At 35.4% G+C, this 20,254-nt stretch overlaps 3 protein-coding genes across 3 annotated transcripts; 1 reads left to right on the top strand and 2 right to left on the bottom strand.

The window, feature by feature from the left end:
• Positions 1-358: 358 nt before the first annotated feature.
• On the top strand, positions 359-6,410 carry LOC114720502 (integrin-linked protein kinase 1-like). Its single transcript, XM_028906149.1, has 12 exons — positions 359-438; positions 599-1,025; positions 1,154-1,228; positions 2,465-2,581; positions 3,069-3,163; positions 3,497-3,617; positions 3,732-3,811; positions 4,531-4,590; positions 4,802-4,923; positions 5,006-5,091; positions 5,174-5,289; positions 5,769-6,410. The coding sequence occupies exons 1-12, from the start codon at positions 359-361 to the stop codon at positions 5,896-5,898; spliced, it is 1,509 nt and encodes a 502-aa protein (XP_028761982.1). The 3' UTR covers positions 5,899-6,410.
• A 1,001-nt stretch (positions 6,411-7,411) lies between these two features.
• On the bottom strand, positions 7,412-10,237 carry LOC114720534 (transmembrane emp24 domain-containing protein p24delta9). The gene is made up of 4 exons (XM_028906175.1): positions 9,833-10,237; positions 9,513-9,722; positions 7,867-7,943; positions 7,412-7,751 (listed from the first exon to the last, which is right to left on the bottom strand). The coding sequence occupies exons 1-4, from the start codon at positions 10,043-10,045 to the stop codon at positions 7,607-7,609; spliced, it is 645 nt and encodes a 214-aa protein (XP_028762008.1). The 5' UTR covers positions 10,046-10,237; the 3' UTR covers positions 7,412-7,606.
• A 1,368-nt stretch (positions 10,238-11,605) lies between these two features.
• Positions 11,606-15,014, bottom strand: LOC114720533 (3-dehydroquinate synthase, chloroplastic-like). Its single transcript, XM_028906174.1, has 8 exons — positions 14,553-15,014; positions 14,098-14,248; positions 13,845-14,012; positions 13,481-13,707; positions 13,103-13,226; positions 12,332-12,394; positions 12,082-12,225; positions 11,606-11,980 (listed from the first exon to the last, which is right to left on the bottom strand). Exons 1-8 carry the CDS (start codon positions 14,897-14,899, stop codon positions 11,849-11,851), a joined length of 1,356 nt encoding a protein of 451 aa, XP_028762007.1. The 5' UTR covers positions 14,900-15,014; the 3' UTR covers positions 11,606-11,848.
• Positions 15,015-20,254: the final 5,240 nt, after the last annotated feature.

Here is a 20,254-nt window from a genome sequence, read left to right on the forward strand (position 1 = left end):
TTCAATCCTTAATATAGAACTTAATTGTTGAGTTGATTTTGGTTCTAAATATAAGTCTTATTTTTAATATTTATCAATTTTTTAAAATTATTTTTATAAATACTTTCTCAACTATAATCAAGTAGAAGAAGAAGAGAGAATATTAAGAAAGATGATTATAGTGTTTTTAAAAAAATATATTATATTTCTTATAATTAACTAATTTATGTAATTTTTTAAATCTAATCAAATTAATTAAATAAGTTTTATATTAATAACTGGCAGAGTATATTTGAAAAGTTGTCACATAGCCATTGGTCACCTAACTATAAGTAACGGCGAAGACAAATATTTTGAAAAGCTGTGTCACGTAGGGGCTATGCCCTACAGCTACGAACAAGAAGACAGAGAAGAAGCTTTAGAGGGAAAAACACGGGAAAGAAAGTGCTTCACAGTTCAGTAGGTCATAATTTGTGATAGAGAACCAGAATCAAGTTCTGTTGAATGAGTAAAAAGTAGAATAATGGATAGAGAAAGCTCAGACCCGCTTTCTGCTCTGTACATTCTTTTTTCACTGATTTTCGCAATATACATATTCCATTCTATGCTCTAAAAATAGCATTCTCAGGAACCAACCGATTAACCGTAATAACGATCGTGCTCAGAAATCACACCCGTCAGCACGCGCAAAATCGGAAGGAGAAGCTCCTGCAGGGGATTCATCTGATCCGTTTAGTGAGGACATGAGCGACAACACGTCCCCCCGCGGCGGTTCTTCCAGCGGCTCTTCATCGGCGGAGGGCAGGGACAAGAAGAGGGAGAAGGCTAAAGTTAGTCGCACTTCAATGATACTATGGCATTCGCACCAAAACGATGCCACCGCTGTTCGGAAGCTCCTGGAGGAAGATCCGTCGCTTGTGATGGCCAGAGATTACGATAGTCGAACTCCACTTCATGTGGCTTCCCTCCATGGTTGGATTGACGTTGCTAAGTGCTTGATTGAATTTGGTGCCGATGTTAACTCTCAGGATCGTTGGAGAAACACTGTATTATTCTCTTTTCCACCTAATTTGTTTCCCTTCACTTATTTTCATGTGTGTTTGTGGTTGGGAATAATTGAAGTTTCATAACTCTGTGAATGCGTTAAAATTTTTTCCTCCCCTTTTCTTGATAGCCTCTAGCTGATGCAGAAGGAGCTAAAAAGTATAGCATGATGGAGCTTTTAAAATCATATGGAGGCTTGTCTTATGTAAGTTCATGGCTTCTCTCTCTTTCGAATGTGGTGGGAAAAATAAAGATGCTCTTTCTGATCTGTTGCATATTTATATATTTGAGTGTTATATCGCGCGTGAGGGGTTTATATCAGCACTCTCTCTTGCGGAAATGCTTTTCTACTAGATAATCGAATATACCCTTTTCAACTTGCAGTTCTTGGTTTACCGTACAAGTGGTTCTCCGTTTTGATGTTCCTTGACTTGTGTAGACCTCTGTCTTGAGTGTCAGAATGTTCTTATACAGACCATATTTGGTCTACGTTTTGAGAAAATCTGAATGTTCTCTCTTCCAGTAATCTTTTATATATAGTCTGTAGCGGGATCTTACTGTGTTCCTTCACCTCTGTTTACTTTCAGATATTACCCAGAGCAAACCTGAATGTTCTCTTATCATGACTTCCGTCATCTCCTACGTGGAGTCATTTAGTTACATTAACATGGTGGGAAAAGTCTGGGGTTCTAGTTGGATGGGGAAAATTTATTTATGATGAGTAACCAAGTCTACATTTTGAATTCTGTACAAGTTACATTTCTTAATACTTGTTGAGCCTCATAATATGGGACATAACTCGTAAGGTAAAGCAAGCTGTATCCGCGAAATCCGTGACATTTTGTGAGAACTTTTTTGAAAAATCATGAATATGATGAAATTAATTATTCAAATTGACTGATAAGATTTGAATGTGAGCAATACTGACAAAGAAAGACAAACTTCGAGCAGTACAAAAATTATATTTACCTTCACTTAAACATTTTGCTTGGCCAGAAGTTGAAATTGGATCATAAAGTTCTCGAAAACGTGCTTTTGATATTCAATATTACATTCTGGGCATGTCCTCTCAGTTCAGACCGATTTCAGTTTTGTTAGTTCTTGGTTTTTGGCTTATGCTAAGAGAATGCGGGGTAAGGCTGCATATATCTATCCTTTCCCAGACCTCACCTTGGGGCCGCCCTATATTAAAGGGAATATTTACACCGTGATTGTGTTAAAAAATCATGATCATCATCTCCAGATTTTTCTGAAGCGTTATTTACCTCCAGTCACCCGAATTCCCAGGCAAGGAGGTCTAGTAACTCCTCCTTTCCAACCCATGCTTCTTGACAGCTATGGGAACTCTGAAATTAGTTGCTTTTGAAATAACCTTTACGTCTGATGGGTTTATTGATTTATTATTTATTTGTTTTTCTGAATCTTACATTTGATGGAACAGGGCCAAAGTGGAAGCCACTCTGAACAGAAGCCCGTTGCACCCCCATTGTCTAACAAGTGTGATTGGGAAGTCGACCCTACTGAGCTGGACTTCTCACATTCAGCTCGTATTGGAAAGGTGTCTTGACATTTTCTTGGTGTTAGCAACATTGAATGTATCAAGATCATGCCAACTGATTTGGAAACTTACAATGTGCATTATTCAACCTTTTTTTGTGCAGCAAGGCATTGGGTTTGCAGTTGTTTCATATCATGCGTAGTTCTAAAATTTTCGTTTTATTATGCTTTAAGACCTAGTGATTGTACATTTTGTAGTTGTAAGGCTGCCCGTTTCCCATGATGTAATCTGGCCTTTCGAACACAGTTTATTGGCACTAGTCTATCTAAACTTGTGTTTGGCTTTGCTGTTTATATTGTTCCCCTTGAATATTGTACTCATCGTTAGAAGATGCTTTGGTTTTTTGCATCAATTAACTTCTAGTTTGCACCCCGACTTTCTTGCTGTTATTCTTGTAATTTTGCATAACTATTTTATCCACGTTGCATTTACACTATTGATGAACTAAATTAGCATGCAAAAATGAGCTTTACTGGTCATGATTCAGGGATCTTTTGGTGAGATTTTAAAAGCCCATTGGCGTGGGACACCAGTTGCTGTCAAACGCATTCTTCCATCTCTTTCAGATGATAAATTAGTGGTGTAAGATTTACTTACCTTTCTTTGTTTCTTTTTTTTTTGGAATCAGTTTGCGACTAATTTTTGGAGACGCGTGATGCTAATAGTATCTGATTGCATATGACCGAAGAATCTGTTAAAACTAAAGACTTGATTTTACATATCATTTTTCAAGTCTTGCTTGGGGCAATAGGGAACCGATTCAACTACGTTGTTTTGGTTGATGATATTAGGCTTTCGTTTGTGGGGAAGGGTAGGCACAGAGACTAGTTAAGCTTGTTCTTTTGCATCAAATTCAATGATATAGATTTTCCATATAGATCACTTATGCTTAAATTATTTAATTTTTCAATGCAGCCAGGACTTCAGGCATGAGGTTAATTTGTTAGTGAAGCTTCGACACCCAAACGTAGTCCAGTTTCTTGGAGCTGTTACCGAGAAGAAACCTCTTATGTTAATCACTGAATATCTTAGAGGGGTATATGAATGCACATTTCTTCTTCTGATTTGGCACTCTAATCTAGCTTCTGATCTTATAAATTTATGTATGAAAGGTAAACTTGAGTAAATTACTCAGTCATGTCAATTTTAGGGCGATCTTCATCAGCATCTTAAGGAAAAAGGTTCAATTAGTCCATCGACAGCTGTCAACTTTGCGTTAGATATTGCCAGGTAGTGTCCTACCTTCTTAAACTCTCCATAGGAAAAAATTATTTAGAAGCAGAAAAGAGAAGTACATAGAAGGAGGAAATAAATCTCCCTATAGAACCAAACAGATGAAACAAAAATATAAAAGACAGACATTGACCCGGACAGTGCCCACGAAGAACCCTGAAGTGTCCACATGTAATTTAAAGTGTCGCGAGGTTCCTGATATGAATTTTCTATGTGTGTCGAACGCGGACACGTTTTTTTTTTTTAATAATTTTTTTTTAAAGCATGAATGGTTCACAAAAACAAACAAAACATTAGCTCCAAAGAGCTCTTCAATCTCTCCTGATTCCAGGAGGAAAATCCTCGTCAGAAACATTTCTTGGCAGTCAGAAAATCTACTGCCGGAAATCTCAATTTGAAATCCGTGAACAAAGCATGATGAAACAGATGCTGTCTCCCCTTCTTGCTTCCAACCTGATTGCTGCTAGATTTCAGTCAATCACGGCTGAGGAAAGTGACGTTATCCTCCATTTTTTCTTTTGTTGGGGTGGGGGGGTTGGTGGGGGAAGGCGGAAGGGTGTGGAAAGATGTTCGAAGATGCGCTTAGGAATATGAACAAGTTATTTCTCCCGGTGATTTGTTATTGATGTTTATAAAACTGCAATTAGAACTAGAAATTTTGCAACTTCGCTGACTTCTCAATATTATACTAAAATTTTTTTAAATGCTGCTTGTAGAGGGATGGCCTATCTTCACAACGAACCAAATGTTATAATTCATCGGGACCTTAAGCCAAGGTATGTTACCCATGTGTATCCTATTTACGCATATCTTATCTTAATATCCATGACACATCTTGTCCAATTTCTCAGTTTGCATGACATCTGATAAATTGAAGTAGACTCTGCTATTAAACTCTATTGACAAAATTTTATGTCCTCAAGAACATTAGCTGTAAGTTCTACAGTCATATTATTTCATGCTAAAGTTTATTTCTTAACATTTCAGGAATGTTCTTTTAGTCAATTCTAGTGCAGAGCATTTAAAAGTCGGAGATTTTGGACTGAGCAAGCTTATCAAGGTCCAGAATTCTCATGACGTTTACAAGATGACTGGTGAAACAGGAAGCTGTGAGTATTCTTAGAATTTCTTCAACTGTAATTACTCATTCATAGAAAAATCTTTATTTTTTTTTCTTGGGATACAATATAGACCGGTATATGGCTCCTGAAGTATTCAAACACAAGAAATACGATAAGAAGGTTGATGTCTTCTCCTTTGCAATGATACTATACGAGGTAATTTTGCTTGCTTAAGAGTTGGTCTAATGCATGCATATCCTGAATCTAGTTTTAGTACGTGACATTTTAATTGGGGTAGATGCTGGAAGGGGAACCACCTTTTGCCAATTGTGAGCCTTATGACGGAGCCAAACATGTAGCAGAAGGACGCAGGCCAACTATGCGAGCAAAGGGTTATATCCCTGAATTGCGAGAGTAAGTAATATTTGCTTGAGGATGCAAATGCACATATATCTAACATGATTAATAAGCATTGCCATTTTGTATTTTAACCCTAACCTTACTCTTCTAGGCTGTGTTCTTTGGATGCATGTTATTTATAAGTTATGGATAATGTGACTTGTTTCAAATTCCATGCAAAGCAAAGGACCCATAATTTAGTTAACTAATTAACAAGGTAAAAAAATCCATATTTCTGGACCCGTGGTTTACTGTGGAACCTATGGTTGGATGCTGATTTTTTTAGTCAAATTATATGATGAAACAACCCCAGGAGAAATGCTTGCATAGATGGGTATCAATTATAGGGAAACTAAAGAGAATTACCTATGTGCTTATGTCACAAAAGTATGGTCCAGAAACCAGTTGAGCAGTGGATACCACTCATTAATTCAATCTATTCAGGTCCTATAATCATCAGTTTTGCTAATATATTTCTTCACGCTTGTTTCAAGGTTAACAGAACAGTGCTGGGCAGCTGATTACCATCAAAGACCTTCCTTCTTGGAGATCCTTAAACGACTTGAGAAGATCAAAGAAAACAATCTACCTTCGGAATATCCCTGGAAATTGTTCTCTTCCTAAATTTCAAGGACCTTCCTATTGGAGATCGGCCAACGGCTTGAAAAGATCGGGGAATATGCAATCTACCTACACATTATCACTGGTACCTGGTGTCTTCATACGTGTCAACGAGTTTAATGAGACACAAATTCGGATGATTTATTTGCCATCACCGTTCCTCTGGTGCTTGCCTCCCCTACTGTGATTTGAGGCTTCTGAATAGAGCCAGTCAACAAACCCAGCGAAGGCAATAGGCTTGTTTTCATCAGTTAAATTTCTAATGAGATAAACGGGTGGTGTTGATTTCTTTTCTCAGGCTTCTCACTTCCCTTAATTATTTGATCCCGTCAAAGCTATCGGGGGAGTCAATTTATTCAACTGGGTGTCCTCCAGTTGTAGTTTAAGTGCATTATGTTTTGCCAAATATAGATGCTGTCATCAACTTGGATTAGCTCTGGCCCAGCAATGATTTCTGTATTCACTGGGTTGTACCTAACTGTGTTTTTGATGATTGTAGCTCTTTGGATCTAGAAGTATCCTATATAGTCACTCACATATTGATCCTATTCTAAAACTTCGAATAGCAAGTTTCAATATCAACAACAATAAACCTTATTTTATTAGATGAGATCGGTTATATAAATTGTACAAGACTATTATCCTTTATCAATGACCAAATTTTTGCATATATTTTAAATCAAAAGGCCCCGCTTAATAACTTTTCTTATCTTCATCTACCCCAATAACAATGCGAAAAACCTAGTATAATCTAGTAAACGTACAAATGATTTGTAAGTACGTGTTTAATTTCATATGGAAAACAAAACAAAAAAAAAAATAGTTTAATTGAAAGCAAATAGTTATATGCTTATTCTCAAAACCATAATTTTGGTTATTTTCAACATAAAATCAGATTGAAGCGGGGCAATCTTTTTAAAATAATATGAAAAATTAATCTATACAAGTAAATGTCAAATGCATCTAACGTGATACAAAACATGGTTTTAAAGCGCTGAAATAAGCTATTTCAAAGCATGATAAAATGACAGTTTTTGTAACAACAAAAAAAGAGACAGTTTTCTATGAGAGATTTTTTTTTTCAGTTTCTATGAGAGATTACCCATGAAGTCGCTTAGAGCTAAAAGAGGGATTACTGCTACTAGTGAAGAGTGCCCACTTCAGGGTCAGAGAGAGGAAACTGTTATGCATATCTCCTCAATGACTGACTGTGAACTAGTCAGAGATGTGTGGATAAACTTTGTTCACCCTCACTGTCGTTTCCAGTTTTTCTGATCTGATCTGGAGGTTAAGATCTGATTTGGTTTATTCTATCAAACTTTTAGCTTTCCTTTTGATTTTTTTTTGTTGGGGAAAAAGAGCATGACAGAATGATTGAATATGATTATGATATGCCTGCGACCAGAAATTCCAAATCAAACCGAAATTTGTGGAAGCCCAAGATCAATTGCATACCATTGATCATGGCTCAATCCTCATTTCGCGTTCAGCATAACACGGGGAATCATGTATCACGTTATTTGCTCAAACACAAAATAGAGAAAATGACCAAATATTTTGAAACTCGTTTTGCCATAATTCTAATTTGGAAATACAATGAGACCCGTAAAACAAACTGTATCATCAGTTATTCTCTAGCTCAACTAACCTCCCTCTATATTTGACAAGAGTACATGAGAAAAATGAAAGATGTGAATAGTAGTACACGATTTTAGATGAGTTTCTTTTTCTCGAAAAAGGTCTTCAAGTGCCATAGATGTAACCCTGCTACTGATAAGCAAATGAAAAGCGAAAGTAAACTCAACCAGAACATCTTGTTGTTGGTTGCACTGTTCAATTCCTGCATTTCTTCTTCTCTGGAGGAAGATCAAAAGCACAAAAAGACAGCAAATAGGAATTAGAACAGCGACTCTTTATGTTAATATGAATGTGTTAAATTAAGAACATAGACATGCATGTCTGCTTACTTACCTTGCACGAAGATAGTACATCTCCTCGTGAATGGAATTAACAGTTTCATACAACTTCTTTAGCTCCAGCTCCATTACCTAACACGTGTTTGAAAGGTGAAAACAGTGAGGACTTTTCCTGGTAATGGTCGTAGTGTTTGAAATGATTACTGCTACAGGAACTAATGGAACAAGCAAAACTCTTGGCTCAAGTACTATTGAGCTGAGTAAAGAGGGTTTAAGTGTCTAAGGAATGCGGGAGATTTTACGTCTATACATGGGGGCATAAAAAACTAACGACAACAAAAGGTCTCATCCTGCAAAATGACGTCGATTGTGCATGTTTGGTGGTTTCATATTAGAAACAATGAAAATCATGATTTTGTTTAAAGTAAGTAACTACTGGCTTTTACCAAAACCATGTTTATCTAACATAAAATCATGCATGCACTATAACTTCCTTAAATGTCCTCCTTGATCTCCTTCATCATTTTATAGAGCTAAATTTCATAGAGTCAAATTTATAATTGACGCATTTAGTAGCCTACTTTCCTCATGTTCAAGCTATCTTAATTGATTTTTTTTTTTTTAAAACCATTTTTCCCTCAATAAATGCCACGCCAATTTTTCCTTGTACACAACCAATTCATATCTTTTTTTTCCCCTTGTATGACTAGATATCTGTCTCAACATTTCCATCTCTGGGTCCCACTTTCGCTCTTGTTATCCCTTCAATATCCAACATTTTCACTATAATATATAATCACAGGTCTTACAGCAGAAATACATATATCGATCATTTCTTGATTGAGTACACGATCTTTGTTCTACTTTCTTTCAGAAGGTATACAGACCTCCTTTATCTTTCAAAAGTATGCTACCATTTAGTGCTTCTAAATTCATGCTACTGTTTAGTCAAGAGAGTATAGCCACAGGCAATACATGGTCCAGGAAAATGAGTCACAATTACCAGCAAAAATAATATCACCTAGAAAATTTAAGGTTATCCCTATATCCTAAATATAAACAGGATAGATGTCTGCTTTAATTTAAACAGAAAATAACATTCCCCTCAGCAAAATCTTGTTGTCATGATTAGAAATCCACAGCAAGTCCAAAATTTTCTCATATTAAAGATAGGCCAACCTATCTACCAAATTATTGAGCAATAGACAAAAATGATTACTAGAACGAACACTTGCTTTGCCAATCAGACTGAACTTCAACCATTAAGACCAGCATGACCATTTCTCTCCTGCCCTTAAACATCACCCCTTAGAATCCTCTTCCTTGTACTTCAGCAATTAGGATGCCATACCCTAGGCAATATCTTGAGACAGCCAAATCACCAAAAATTTATACTTCGTTGGTTCTAAGAAACTATTTCATCGAGAGTAACTTCAAAATTTCTCCAGAAAGGAAGACAGGATTTCAGATACATCAATAGCAAACTAAATCCAGGATCATCAATATAGTAGATAATATGTGATAACCATTGAACACACAAAACATGATCCTGCAAATCAACATTCTACAAGCAACTCATAAAAGAAAACCGCACCAAACAACACAACACTTGATACCAGGTTAATTTTTAACTTATTAAATTCAAGCTCTTATATCAGACTTCAATGAGCAACAGAGTAGTTAAGTGAAGAGGTGACTCACATCAACATGTCCTTTCTTAGCCACGTTTGACCAATCCTTCGCAGCGACACCGGTCCTCCAATCAAAATCGATTGTCATTGTTGTCTGAGGATTGTGATCAGGAGCCCAGAAACATGCCATGTAATCTCCAGCCTCCACTGCCACAAATGCGAACTGCCCCGTTGTAACTTGGTCCGCATAGTGATAATTATTCCCATAAGACGAAGTTACCTACATATTAAGATATTAAAACCCCAAAAAAAAAAAAAACAAAAATCAAATTCAGCAAGAAAGGCCTATGAAAAAATGGCTACAATAATTGCGGATTTTTCAACGGATACCCTGACGGTGACTTTGTGGGAATCGGGTATGGGGAAGCCATCGTTCGGATTGACGATGCTGTACTTGCCCACGGTCATGGAATTGCTCTTTATGTCTTCGGAGATGCATTTGGTGTGACCGGATTGAAGCTCGAATCGTAGGGATTCAATTGCAGGCGAGAACAACCCCAGAACAAGAAGGAGCAGAAAGGCTTGTAGATTTGATCTAATCATTGTGGAAAATAGAAGGGGGGAAAAATTCAGTGTGACAGCTGAAAAGGTTCCAGTGTTCTACAGCAGCAGCAGAAGAAGAAGAAGAAGAAGCAAGGGCAGGCGATAGAATTGAAGAAAGTTTCAGCTGTGAACGTTGGGAATTGATGATGGTAAGCAGAAGTCTCCAATGACGACACCTCTCTCTCTCTCTCTCTCTCTCTCTTCTCGCAACCTGCGAAGCTGTATTTGTTTGGGAGGTCAAAAATTACTCTTTACGTGGCAATTTTTGATTGGAAGATACACGTAAATGCTTCTTCGTTTAGTTTTGAACGTGGTTGTTTAAATAAATAAATTTAAATCACGTATTTTGTTTAATCAGTGGGCTGATTAATTAGGCCCAAACAGGGATGGGTCCCAAGTGGGAATTGGGCCTACCTTTTCTTTCTCGATATATTAAACCAGGGAACCATTTTTCTTAGTAGAGCGGAAATATCATATAGTTATATTTTTATTAAAAAAAATGCTTTCAACATTATTTACTTAAAAATGTCAACAAGAATCAACCAGAGGTAAAATATAAGAAATGAAGAAATTATTAAAAAATGCTATATTATTTGTAAATTAATTGAAATATGTAAAATGGCCACATAAATTCACGGAATTATCCGTTCATATTCGGCTTCACGCCTGGAAGCACCGGTGTTGCAGTGCTTGTGTTACTTGGATTGTTGGTAAATCTGCAGCTGGAGATGAAACAGAAGACTCAAAGCTATAGGAAGGCAGCAGAAATAGTTACTCTGAGCTTGCTTGTAGTAATATTCTAACTGACTATACCCTAATTTATTTATTGCTTTTAAATACAACTCAACAAGCCGCTTGATATGATTTAGTGGTGATAGGTGCGAGTGGTTAGTACAAAGTCTTAATTTTGAGCTTTACAAGTGCTATTATGGCCTGGGAGAACACTCAAGGAGGCAAGAAAAATGTCAAAGTCGTGGTGTCTATAACACTGTCTTTCATCATCGGTGTTATTCCTCTCTGGTTTCGCTTATCACAGGTCCACAAATTCTATCCTTCATATATGCCTTTTAACTGCAGTATTCCCTTTGCTTGGAGTGCCATAGTTCACGGATTTCAAATTTCAAGCAAAGTAAGCCGTCCTTTGATTTAATATGAAGAAGCAATTAACAAACCAAGGTTTTACTCTCTAAAGAATGTGATAGCAGACATTTAATAACAGCATATAGGTTTCTTCCAATATAATCATGTTTTTTACCTATTGTTCAGGTGTTTATTTCCATTGCAGTACAGAAACTGAGCAGCACATTGAATTTGCGCAGTGGATGCGTCAACTGTTCGATGGCGATCTCATCAGAGAATGGCATAGCTTGAATTATCTCTTCACCATTCTTGCCTTTCTCAATTAGGAACTAAAGAAGGGAATGACTTGGAAGGTTTTGGCTCTAATAACACCATCCATAACTGTGATACAGAACACATATTGGGATATTTTTGTTGACAGAGGCTTCTCAGAAGGCACTCAAAGAACCCAGAAATGTCACGTAACTTATGTAGCCGGCCTTGATAAATTGGATAAGGCTTCTTGATAACTATAAATAGAATCAGGTGATCAAAATCTCTCCAAGAAACAACAAAGAATTTGATCTACTCAGACAGTAGTCATGACCATGCCTTTATTTCTAATTTTACAGCGTAGGGAAAGACCTTTCCAATATACCACGAATGACATCAGGATTACATATGGAAAAAGCACACTTGCTCTATGATTGCATGAAGCTGGAACAAAGAGAACCATGCATAAGATCAAGATTTACAGAATTTGTGTAGCGTAGTGTCAAGGGCTTTTCTGTCGTAATCCCCAGTAAAAACACAATTGCCTAGAGAACCCTTTAGAAGGATAAGCCTTAGCAACCCATCAGCTACCTTCTTATCTACCTGATAGAACAAAAAAATTAAACATTCATCATCACATAGACAAATAAAAGTTTCTAGTTTATTTTTTCAAATTAAAAGAGAATGAAACACCAGCCCCTTACCGCCATTACCGACTTGAACATATCCACAGTCATATTTTCAGGAGGGGCTGTAGGTAGGTTTGCCTGCTCAAGAATGGCATGAACTCGCTGCACAATAGAATCATCGATCCAACCAAGGCGATGTGATAAATCAACAGCCATTACCTGTGTTCATTGACTTACAATATTCATCAACGTAGATCAGATGTAACAAGCAAGATGCTCTTATGTCCTAAAAAAAACTGACAATAAGAAAGTAAGTGTGAAGTACCATGCCAGCTGCGACAGCCTCTCCATGAAGCCAATGTCCATAGCCAACTGAGGTTTCTATTGCCTGAAATAAGGTCCATAAGAAGGAGTATTTAATCAGTTGGAGAACTTTGCGGATAAGACCACGCATGGAAAACAATGTTTGTTTACAAGTATGGTCACACAAATCTGAAGCAGCCAACACGCACATATTCATAGATTATTAATTTAAGAATTATAGTTTGACAATGAACAGAAAATTTGTGAAGTCTTAAAATTTTGGGGTCTGGGGTAGAGATTTTAAGAGGAAATCTCAATATTACAAAGTTTCAACACGTCTCCCAGGAGGGAAAGCATATTATTTAAAATAAACCGCAGAATTTTAGCATGAAAAGGGGCACCATTCGTGAATCAACACCTGAGGCTATTTTCACAATAAAAGAAACAAGTAAAAAGTATTTCATTTTCGCTCCTATAAGTGCATATTAGATGTAAAGCAGTATACGCTGAATGAAAAAAAATGCTTATATAAGCTTGCACACCATCTTAACTGCTACTTCCAACCCCAGGATAGCAGCCCTGGATCTATGCCTCTTATCGTCCTCAATCCTTCACATTTAAATACATTTAGAACTTCATACTTTGAGTCACAAAATAATTATATCCTAAAGTTGAAAATAATTCATATCTCAGCCGCCCCAGTGAATTAGCCTAAAGATGATATTCTCATTATCAACTCAACCATTTGGAAATCTGAAATAAAAACCATCAACAGTGAAATGACAGCACTCACATGGCCAAATGTATGGCCCAAGTTCAATGTGGCCCTCAGTCCACTTTCCTTCTCATCCAAGGACACAACCTCAGCCTTATTTTCGCATGATCGCTTGATAGCATATGCCAGTGCGCTTGGGTCCCTGCATTGCATAACATCAAATTGTAAGAAAGAGAAGATTGGAAAAGAGTATATGAGTTCACAGTAATAAAAAGCAATAAAGCTCAATAAAGGCGTAATAGTTTCTTCCAAGTCAACATATATCCAAGCATAAATTCTACAAGACCCGCTGTCATCACCCAGGAGATTTTTTGCCTTGTGGTATAAGCTTCATGGCATAAAAACAACATATACTGCAATCTGCAAGCTTGTAACAATACTTAGATGACGATTTACCTTGCCATCAATGCCTGCATATTTTTTTCCTGCCACTCAAAAAATTGTGCATCCCTAATAAGACCATACTTTATAACCTCCGCAAACCCTGATGCCAGTTCCCTGTCTGGTAACGTATTTAATGTGTCTGTGTCTATAAGCACACACTGAGGTTGGTAGAAAGCACCAATTAGGTTCTTTCCACGTGGATGATTTATCCCAGTCTTGCCACCAACAGAAGAATCAACCTGAAACATTATGTACAGACTACTGTATGAGAAAAAGAAATAAAAAGCTGAGATTAGAATAATTAATATCAAATAAAGGAAGGACAAGCAAAGAGCTAGGTGACATAAACATGAATATTGTAGAAGCAACAGTATACCTGAGCCATAACAGTGGTTGGAATCTGAATAAAATTAACACCACGCAGGAAAGCAGCAGCAGCAAAACCACACATGTCACCAATCACACCACCTCCAAGAGCTACAAATGTACATCGCCGGTCCAACCGTGACTCAGTGGCCTTGTCAAACACTTTCATTAGAGTGTCCTGACAGTTAAATAGGCAACCACTTTTTATGTTTAAGCCAAGAGCGAAAATCACACAATCCTCAATTCAAGCATACTAGACCTACCATATCTTTGTACTGCTCACCATCTGGCAAAATGACATTATCAACAGAAATATTTGGGTTTCCTCTTGTTAGAGCATCAGCAACTTTGTCCAGATACAGCGGTGCGATGGTATTATTAGTGACCACAAGGACCCTCTTTCCGTGAACATGCCTATAAGATAAGCATTAACGTGTAAAAACATCTTAACATAACACCTTAGAAAATGGAAAATAGTCGCTTTTTCAAAAAATACACTAATGGTGCACACAAAATTCCTCATGTTATGCTTCCAGCTTTCAATCATTTTGACGCATGATAAGCCCAACTGATCCTCCGTAAAACTCAGATACACTAGAATTCGGTCTACAAAATTTCGCGGGTTACAGAAAAGGAAGATGAAGACAAAGCGGTAACGCTATAAACAAGGGTCATGACAAAAATGAAATATGAATAGCGGTGTTATTACTATGTTTACCTCTGGAGAAGCTCAGGTTTATCAAGCAGCCCCGAACCGATATAAATCGGATAGCTCCGACTGCCCAAATCGACCTCAACAATCGTGGGAACTCCATGCTCCGCCTTTGTAGTGAACTGATCCATGACTTGAGCCGAATTGGCGCACACCTTTAGGCTCCTACCTTGAACCGCGGTCGACACAGAAACACATTTCCCGGTCAATTCGATAGAATATCTCGGAGATAGGAATTGGGAACTTTGAAAGCAATGAAGGTGAGAAGATTTGGTGCTGAGTTTTGGGGTTGCAGGGCTCGCCGTTTGGTTGGTAGAGAGAGAAAGAGAGAAGTGACTGGCGGTGGAAGCCATAGGCGTAACTCAGAATTCAGCACAGAAATGGAAGGAAATGAAGCGCAGAAGCGGAGCTTCTTGGTGGGTTGGTGAGGAAGGTGACATGGCCATCGCTGGTGGCCTTTTTGTGGAGGATGGATGGCGAAGACCATTGCGTTAGGTGAGTCAGGAGGATTCGGGTATCGGAGTACTTGACGAGACGGGTCGGTAGACTCTGTTGTTAGATGCCCCCTGGTGCCCACAATTTGACAATAAAATTCCATTTTTAACACTTCAGATGGGATTTAAAAAATTCATATTTAAACACAGCAATTGTTCTTTAAATTTTTTAAAATTATCATTAATATCATTTTGAAATTATAATTCAAAATTTTTATAAAATTTACAAAGCATGTAATGATTTAAAAAATAAGTTGTAAGTCTAAAAATTTATTCCCAAATTTGAGGTTTGAAATAGATTATTTTTTTTAGTAGTACTATTAATTCTTGCAGAGGTTCCGTGAAGAAATGGGTTAAAAGTATCGGCCTGCCGCATCTGCCTCACTTCAATTATGGGTTCAGGCTTTCCGTTACGGTCTTGTATGATTCGCTTAACCTCCAGAGTTACTTTAGCAGTACCTCCGATCTTAATTATAAGAGCTAGTTAATTAATTTAAGGAGATTAAGAAAAGAAGTTAAATTAGTTATTTGTACTCCTCCGGTTCTTATTATAAGACCCCATTTGACTTTTTATTTGGTCCTAATTATAAGACCCCAATCCATTTTGTCTCTTATATTTATGCATTTTTTTCCAAGATAATCCTTCTAATAATGATAGTTTTAGCCAATATACTTAATTAGCAAGGATATTTTAGGAATGACAACATTTATTTATTATAAATAACCAACTTAACTTACTTCCTTAATCTCCTCAAATAAGTCAATTGGGTCTTATAATTAGGACCGGAGGAGTAACAAATAAGTGTTGTCTTTCTTAAAATATCCTTACTAATCAAATGTATTAGCTATAACTACCAGTATTGAAAAAATTACTTTGAGAAAAATACATAAATATAAGAGACAAAACGGATTGGGATATTATATTTAAGATCAAAATAAAAGTCAAATAAAATCTTATATTAAAGAACGGAGGTAGTGTGTCTGTGTATATATATAAATCAAGGCAAAATTCTAAATAACTTTAAAAAGACATGCCCAAATGCTTCTTAGTTGAATTTTCATGCACGATAGGCACCTTTGTCGGTGGAATATTCAAAACTTGATTCACTGGATCGTGGAGAACAATAGACATTTGTCCTAGTCCTATTTGGTCCTAATTCTACTTTTATTTTAGTTTTGGTTTATTATGTTTGAAATCATAAATTTTAGGCTCTCAAATATTTTTTATTTAAAATATTTATCTCTATAATTTAATAAAAACTTAAACAATTTTACGTGTTGAGAGACAAAGATTTATAATTTAAAATTTAAAGAACTAAAATTAAAATAAAAGTAGACTTTAGAGACCAAGTAGGCCTAAGACCAATGTCTATTGTTCATGAACGTGGGTTGGGTCACTGATTTTCCCACGTTTTTTCCCCCCCTCCGTGGTTAACATATTCAGTGGGCTGCTCAAGTAGGCCCAGCACTGGGAGGGGTCTCAGGTTGGAATTGGGCCCACTTTTTCTTCGATCTATATTGAATCAGTGGTCTCTAGTTTTTGAGAGGTGTGGCCTCTTTTCCCAAACCCTTTCCAAGAAACCCCAAAGGATGCATGGCCTCTGATGTCCCTGGAATCCTCACGTCCACATTGAGCAGCTTCACAATGGCTTTTTTATTTTTTTTCTTGCACCATATTCTAGTTTTTTTTGTTTACTTTTAAATTTATAGTTAATTGGCTAGGCTTGCTGTGCTCAGCCCTTTCAAGTAATAGACTTGACTAGTTAATTATGAGCGTGTGCAGATTCCAGTAGTGATGAGCAACATGTGATCCAATTATCATACTACCTCTGGTCTTTAATATAAGACCTTATTTGACTTTTATTTTGATCAAAAATATAAAACTCCAACCCACTTTATCTCTAATATTTATGTATTTTTTTCTAAGATAGTCCTTCTAATAATATTAGTTCTAACCAATACACTTGATTAGCGAGGATATTTTAGGAAAGACAACACTTATCTATTACAAATAAGTAACTTAACTTATTTTCTTAATCTCCTCAAATTAGTCAACTAGCTCTTATGTAGTATCTTCCAAAACTTTTGAACTTGTGCTCATGGATATTTAAATCCACAACCCAGCAAGACCAGTTTGATTGTCAACAACTAGGGAAAAAAGTTACTGTTTATTAGACAAAACGATATGATATGTTTTTTGTACATAGAAAATATCAGTATCTTGCAAGATTTCGTATAGCATTGATATTCAAATTTAGGTTTTTCTTAACAACAAAATTTTAAAATAAATTAAATATATTAGTTTCATTGATTTCCCATTTGACCGATCCCTTCTTATACACCTTTTGAGTTTGTTGTCAATTAGGTTGTCATCAATCATATTATGGAACGCTACTAGTGACTCAATGAATTATAACTCAATTCAAGCCTCTCTGGGGACATTTTCTTGGACATGGTTTCACATTATCACTAGGAATCTCTCATTTAACTCAACATTAAAAGAAAAAACATTTCGTTAAGCATCTAATCTTTTAATTAATTTAAATCAAGTCCATTCCTGATTGCAGTTTTGGTATAATGAAAGTTTCTTAGGTTTAATGGAACTCTTTAAAATTTAACTTCTATATAAGAAATGAGAGATGGCTTTTTAATATTAATTTGTTTTGTTATATTTTTCAACTATTAAACATCTATTTGATAGATACGAGCCAGGTCTTTGATCCAAGGATGTCGATGTTTCACGGTCTTTTTCACTTATCAAGAATAATAAAATAATATTCCAAATATCGTTATCTGGCTATTATTAGATAATACACTTGAGGACGAAATCAAACCACAAAAATGGTTTTATAGTTCATAATTAAAAGGTCTAACCAAACATGTCCTTATCCTTTCAGCCTGGTGACAATGCCCATGCCTTCAAATTTCATTACCTGTCCTTTTCTTCTTAATTACCATTGTCACTATAGAAATTCAATAACTAATTTAGAAATATTAATAAAATTAATTAAATTATAACTTGTGTACTTATTACTACCCCAGTCTTAATTATAAGAATTAGTTGATTAATTTGAAGAGATTAAAGAAATAAGTTAAATTAGTTATTTGTAATAAATAAGTGTTGTCTTTCTTAAAATATCCTTGCTAATCAAGTGTATTGACTATAACTACTACTATTATTAGGATTATCTTGAGAAAAAATTGTATAAATATGATAGACAAAGTAGATTGGGATCTTATATTTAAATTAAAATAAAAGTCAAATAAGATTTTACATTAAGGACTAGAGGTAGTATTTTCTTTACCATGAATCCGAACTCATAATCTCATGTTTAAGAAAGTTTTTACTAGAAGTGTTGGATATGTCATTTGAGTTATGGGTCTTGATTCTCTGAAATACCCTTCTAATTATTATTTTATTGATGAAAACCCCTTTCATACGTGTAACCAGTATAAGTGATTTGAGAAAAAAAATTGTAAATTTATGACATAAAGCAGACTATGATATAAAAAATTTGTAAATTTATGACATAAAGTAGACTATGATATTATATTTGAGATCAGATCAAATATCATAATTAGCTGTTATATCAGTGCTGTGGCAAAAAAAGAAGAAGAAAAAGCTGTTGTATTAGGGAGGAAGGAAGAATAATTATGGATTCATATGTTATTCAATGATAATAACATTTATATGAGAAAAAAATTACTTAATTGATTGCACCTACCCGATACACAGACATCATTGCCTCACAACTTCGGAAATAAGCTTTTTCTCTCAATCCAGATCCTGCGAACGGGAAAAAAGGGGCAAACCCTTTCGTAAAAGCGAAGCCATCACTTTTGCATCATCTAAACTACAATTTCAAACTTTTCATTGACGTTCGCCCATTTAGCCGTGTCCACAAATATTTCTTTTTCTTCAATAAAGTTGTTCCTTTTTTTCTTTTTCTATTCTGGGTTTATTTTAATGATTCAGAGGTGATTGTTTGATGGTAGATAATGTTTACACCATTTAATAAAACTGTTTTTTTCCCCCTTAGAGGTGACTTTATGAGTGATATTTGGATTAGCATTTTAATTTTTAGAAATAATTTTATGACATATAAGAAAAGCATATTAAAAAAAACAGATTTATCTCAACTTATGTAGCAGTATTTTTTTCAATTGATTTCAGGGGCATCCAAACTCCCCCTTACATAAAAGATTTTTAATGAAATAGAAACAGGGTCACTCAGAGTTAAAATTTAGGAATTAAATTATAATTGAGTCAAAAATTAGAATGATAAAATATTAATTTTTCCAAAAAATAATTATAAAGATCGTTATGAAGGCTTAATATCTTTTACCATATAACTAAGGTCCCATTTGGCATCATGATTATAAGCACATTTCACATAAATTAAGATAAATTTTTCTCACATACTTATTTTATATTCTACAAATTATAATTAAAAAATTACTTATAAATCATTCCAAACTTACCTACCTCCAAGAATCAGAATATGAAATGTAAACATGTAAATAGTACAATCTTTTAAATTTTGATAACGACAGCTGCAACAAGAAAACAAAGCCGGTATCTCGTCCTCCTCGAGATGGTCAGATTCATTTCTGGCTTCATTCAATTTCACAGATTTTATACCATTATTTTCTGCCTCCAGTGATGATTTTAATTTATACCCGTTCATCCCTTTGAATTCCCACATTTTCCATGGCAGCATATTGTAATATTGTTCTCATCCTAAAGATTTTGTCTTTTAAGTGTTCTTAGGAAATATTTATGATTTACTTTGATGCAGTATCATGTCAATATATTAAATGCCATAATCTTTTGGGTTGCCGCTTTTCATGATCGAGCAAAATGAAGCATTATTCATAATTCAGATAAGAAGGCCCCGACGTGATTATTACTCTGTAAATCACATTTAACTTTGGATCATAAATTTATAACTTTTTTTTTATTACTCCTCCCATCTTAAACCTAAGAAGTTGGTTAAGGGGTTAGTTTTGCTTTCAAATATAAAATCATGATCCATTTTATTTCTAATACTACATCTAGTTCTTAATATAAGAACTAGTTAACTAATTTAAGTAGATTAAGAAAACTAATTAAGTTAGCTATTTGTAATAAATAGATATTGTTTTTTCTAAAATATCCTTACTAGTTAAATATATATTGACTAGAACTACTATTATTATAAAGACTATCTTAGA

The sequence above is a fragment of the Neltuma alba genome, unplaced genomic scaffold (assembly GCF_004799145.2).
Source record: "Neltuma alba isolate B1F8T4 unplaced genomic scaffold, ASM479914v2 tig00011988_pilon, whole genome shotgun sequence".
Classification (NCBI taxonomy): domain Eukaryota; kingdom Viridiplantae; phylum Streptophyta; class Magnoliopsida; order Fabales; family Fabaceae; genus Neltuma; species Neltuma alba.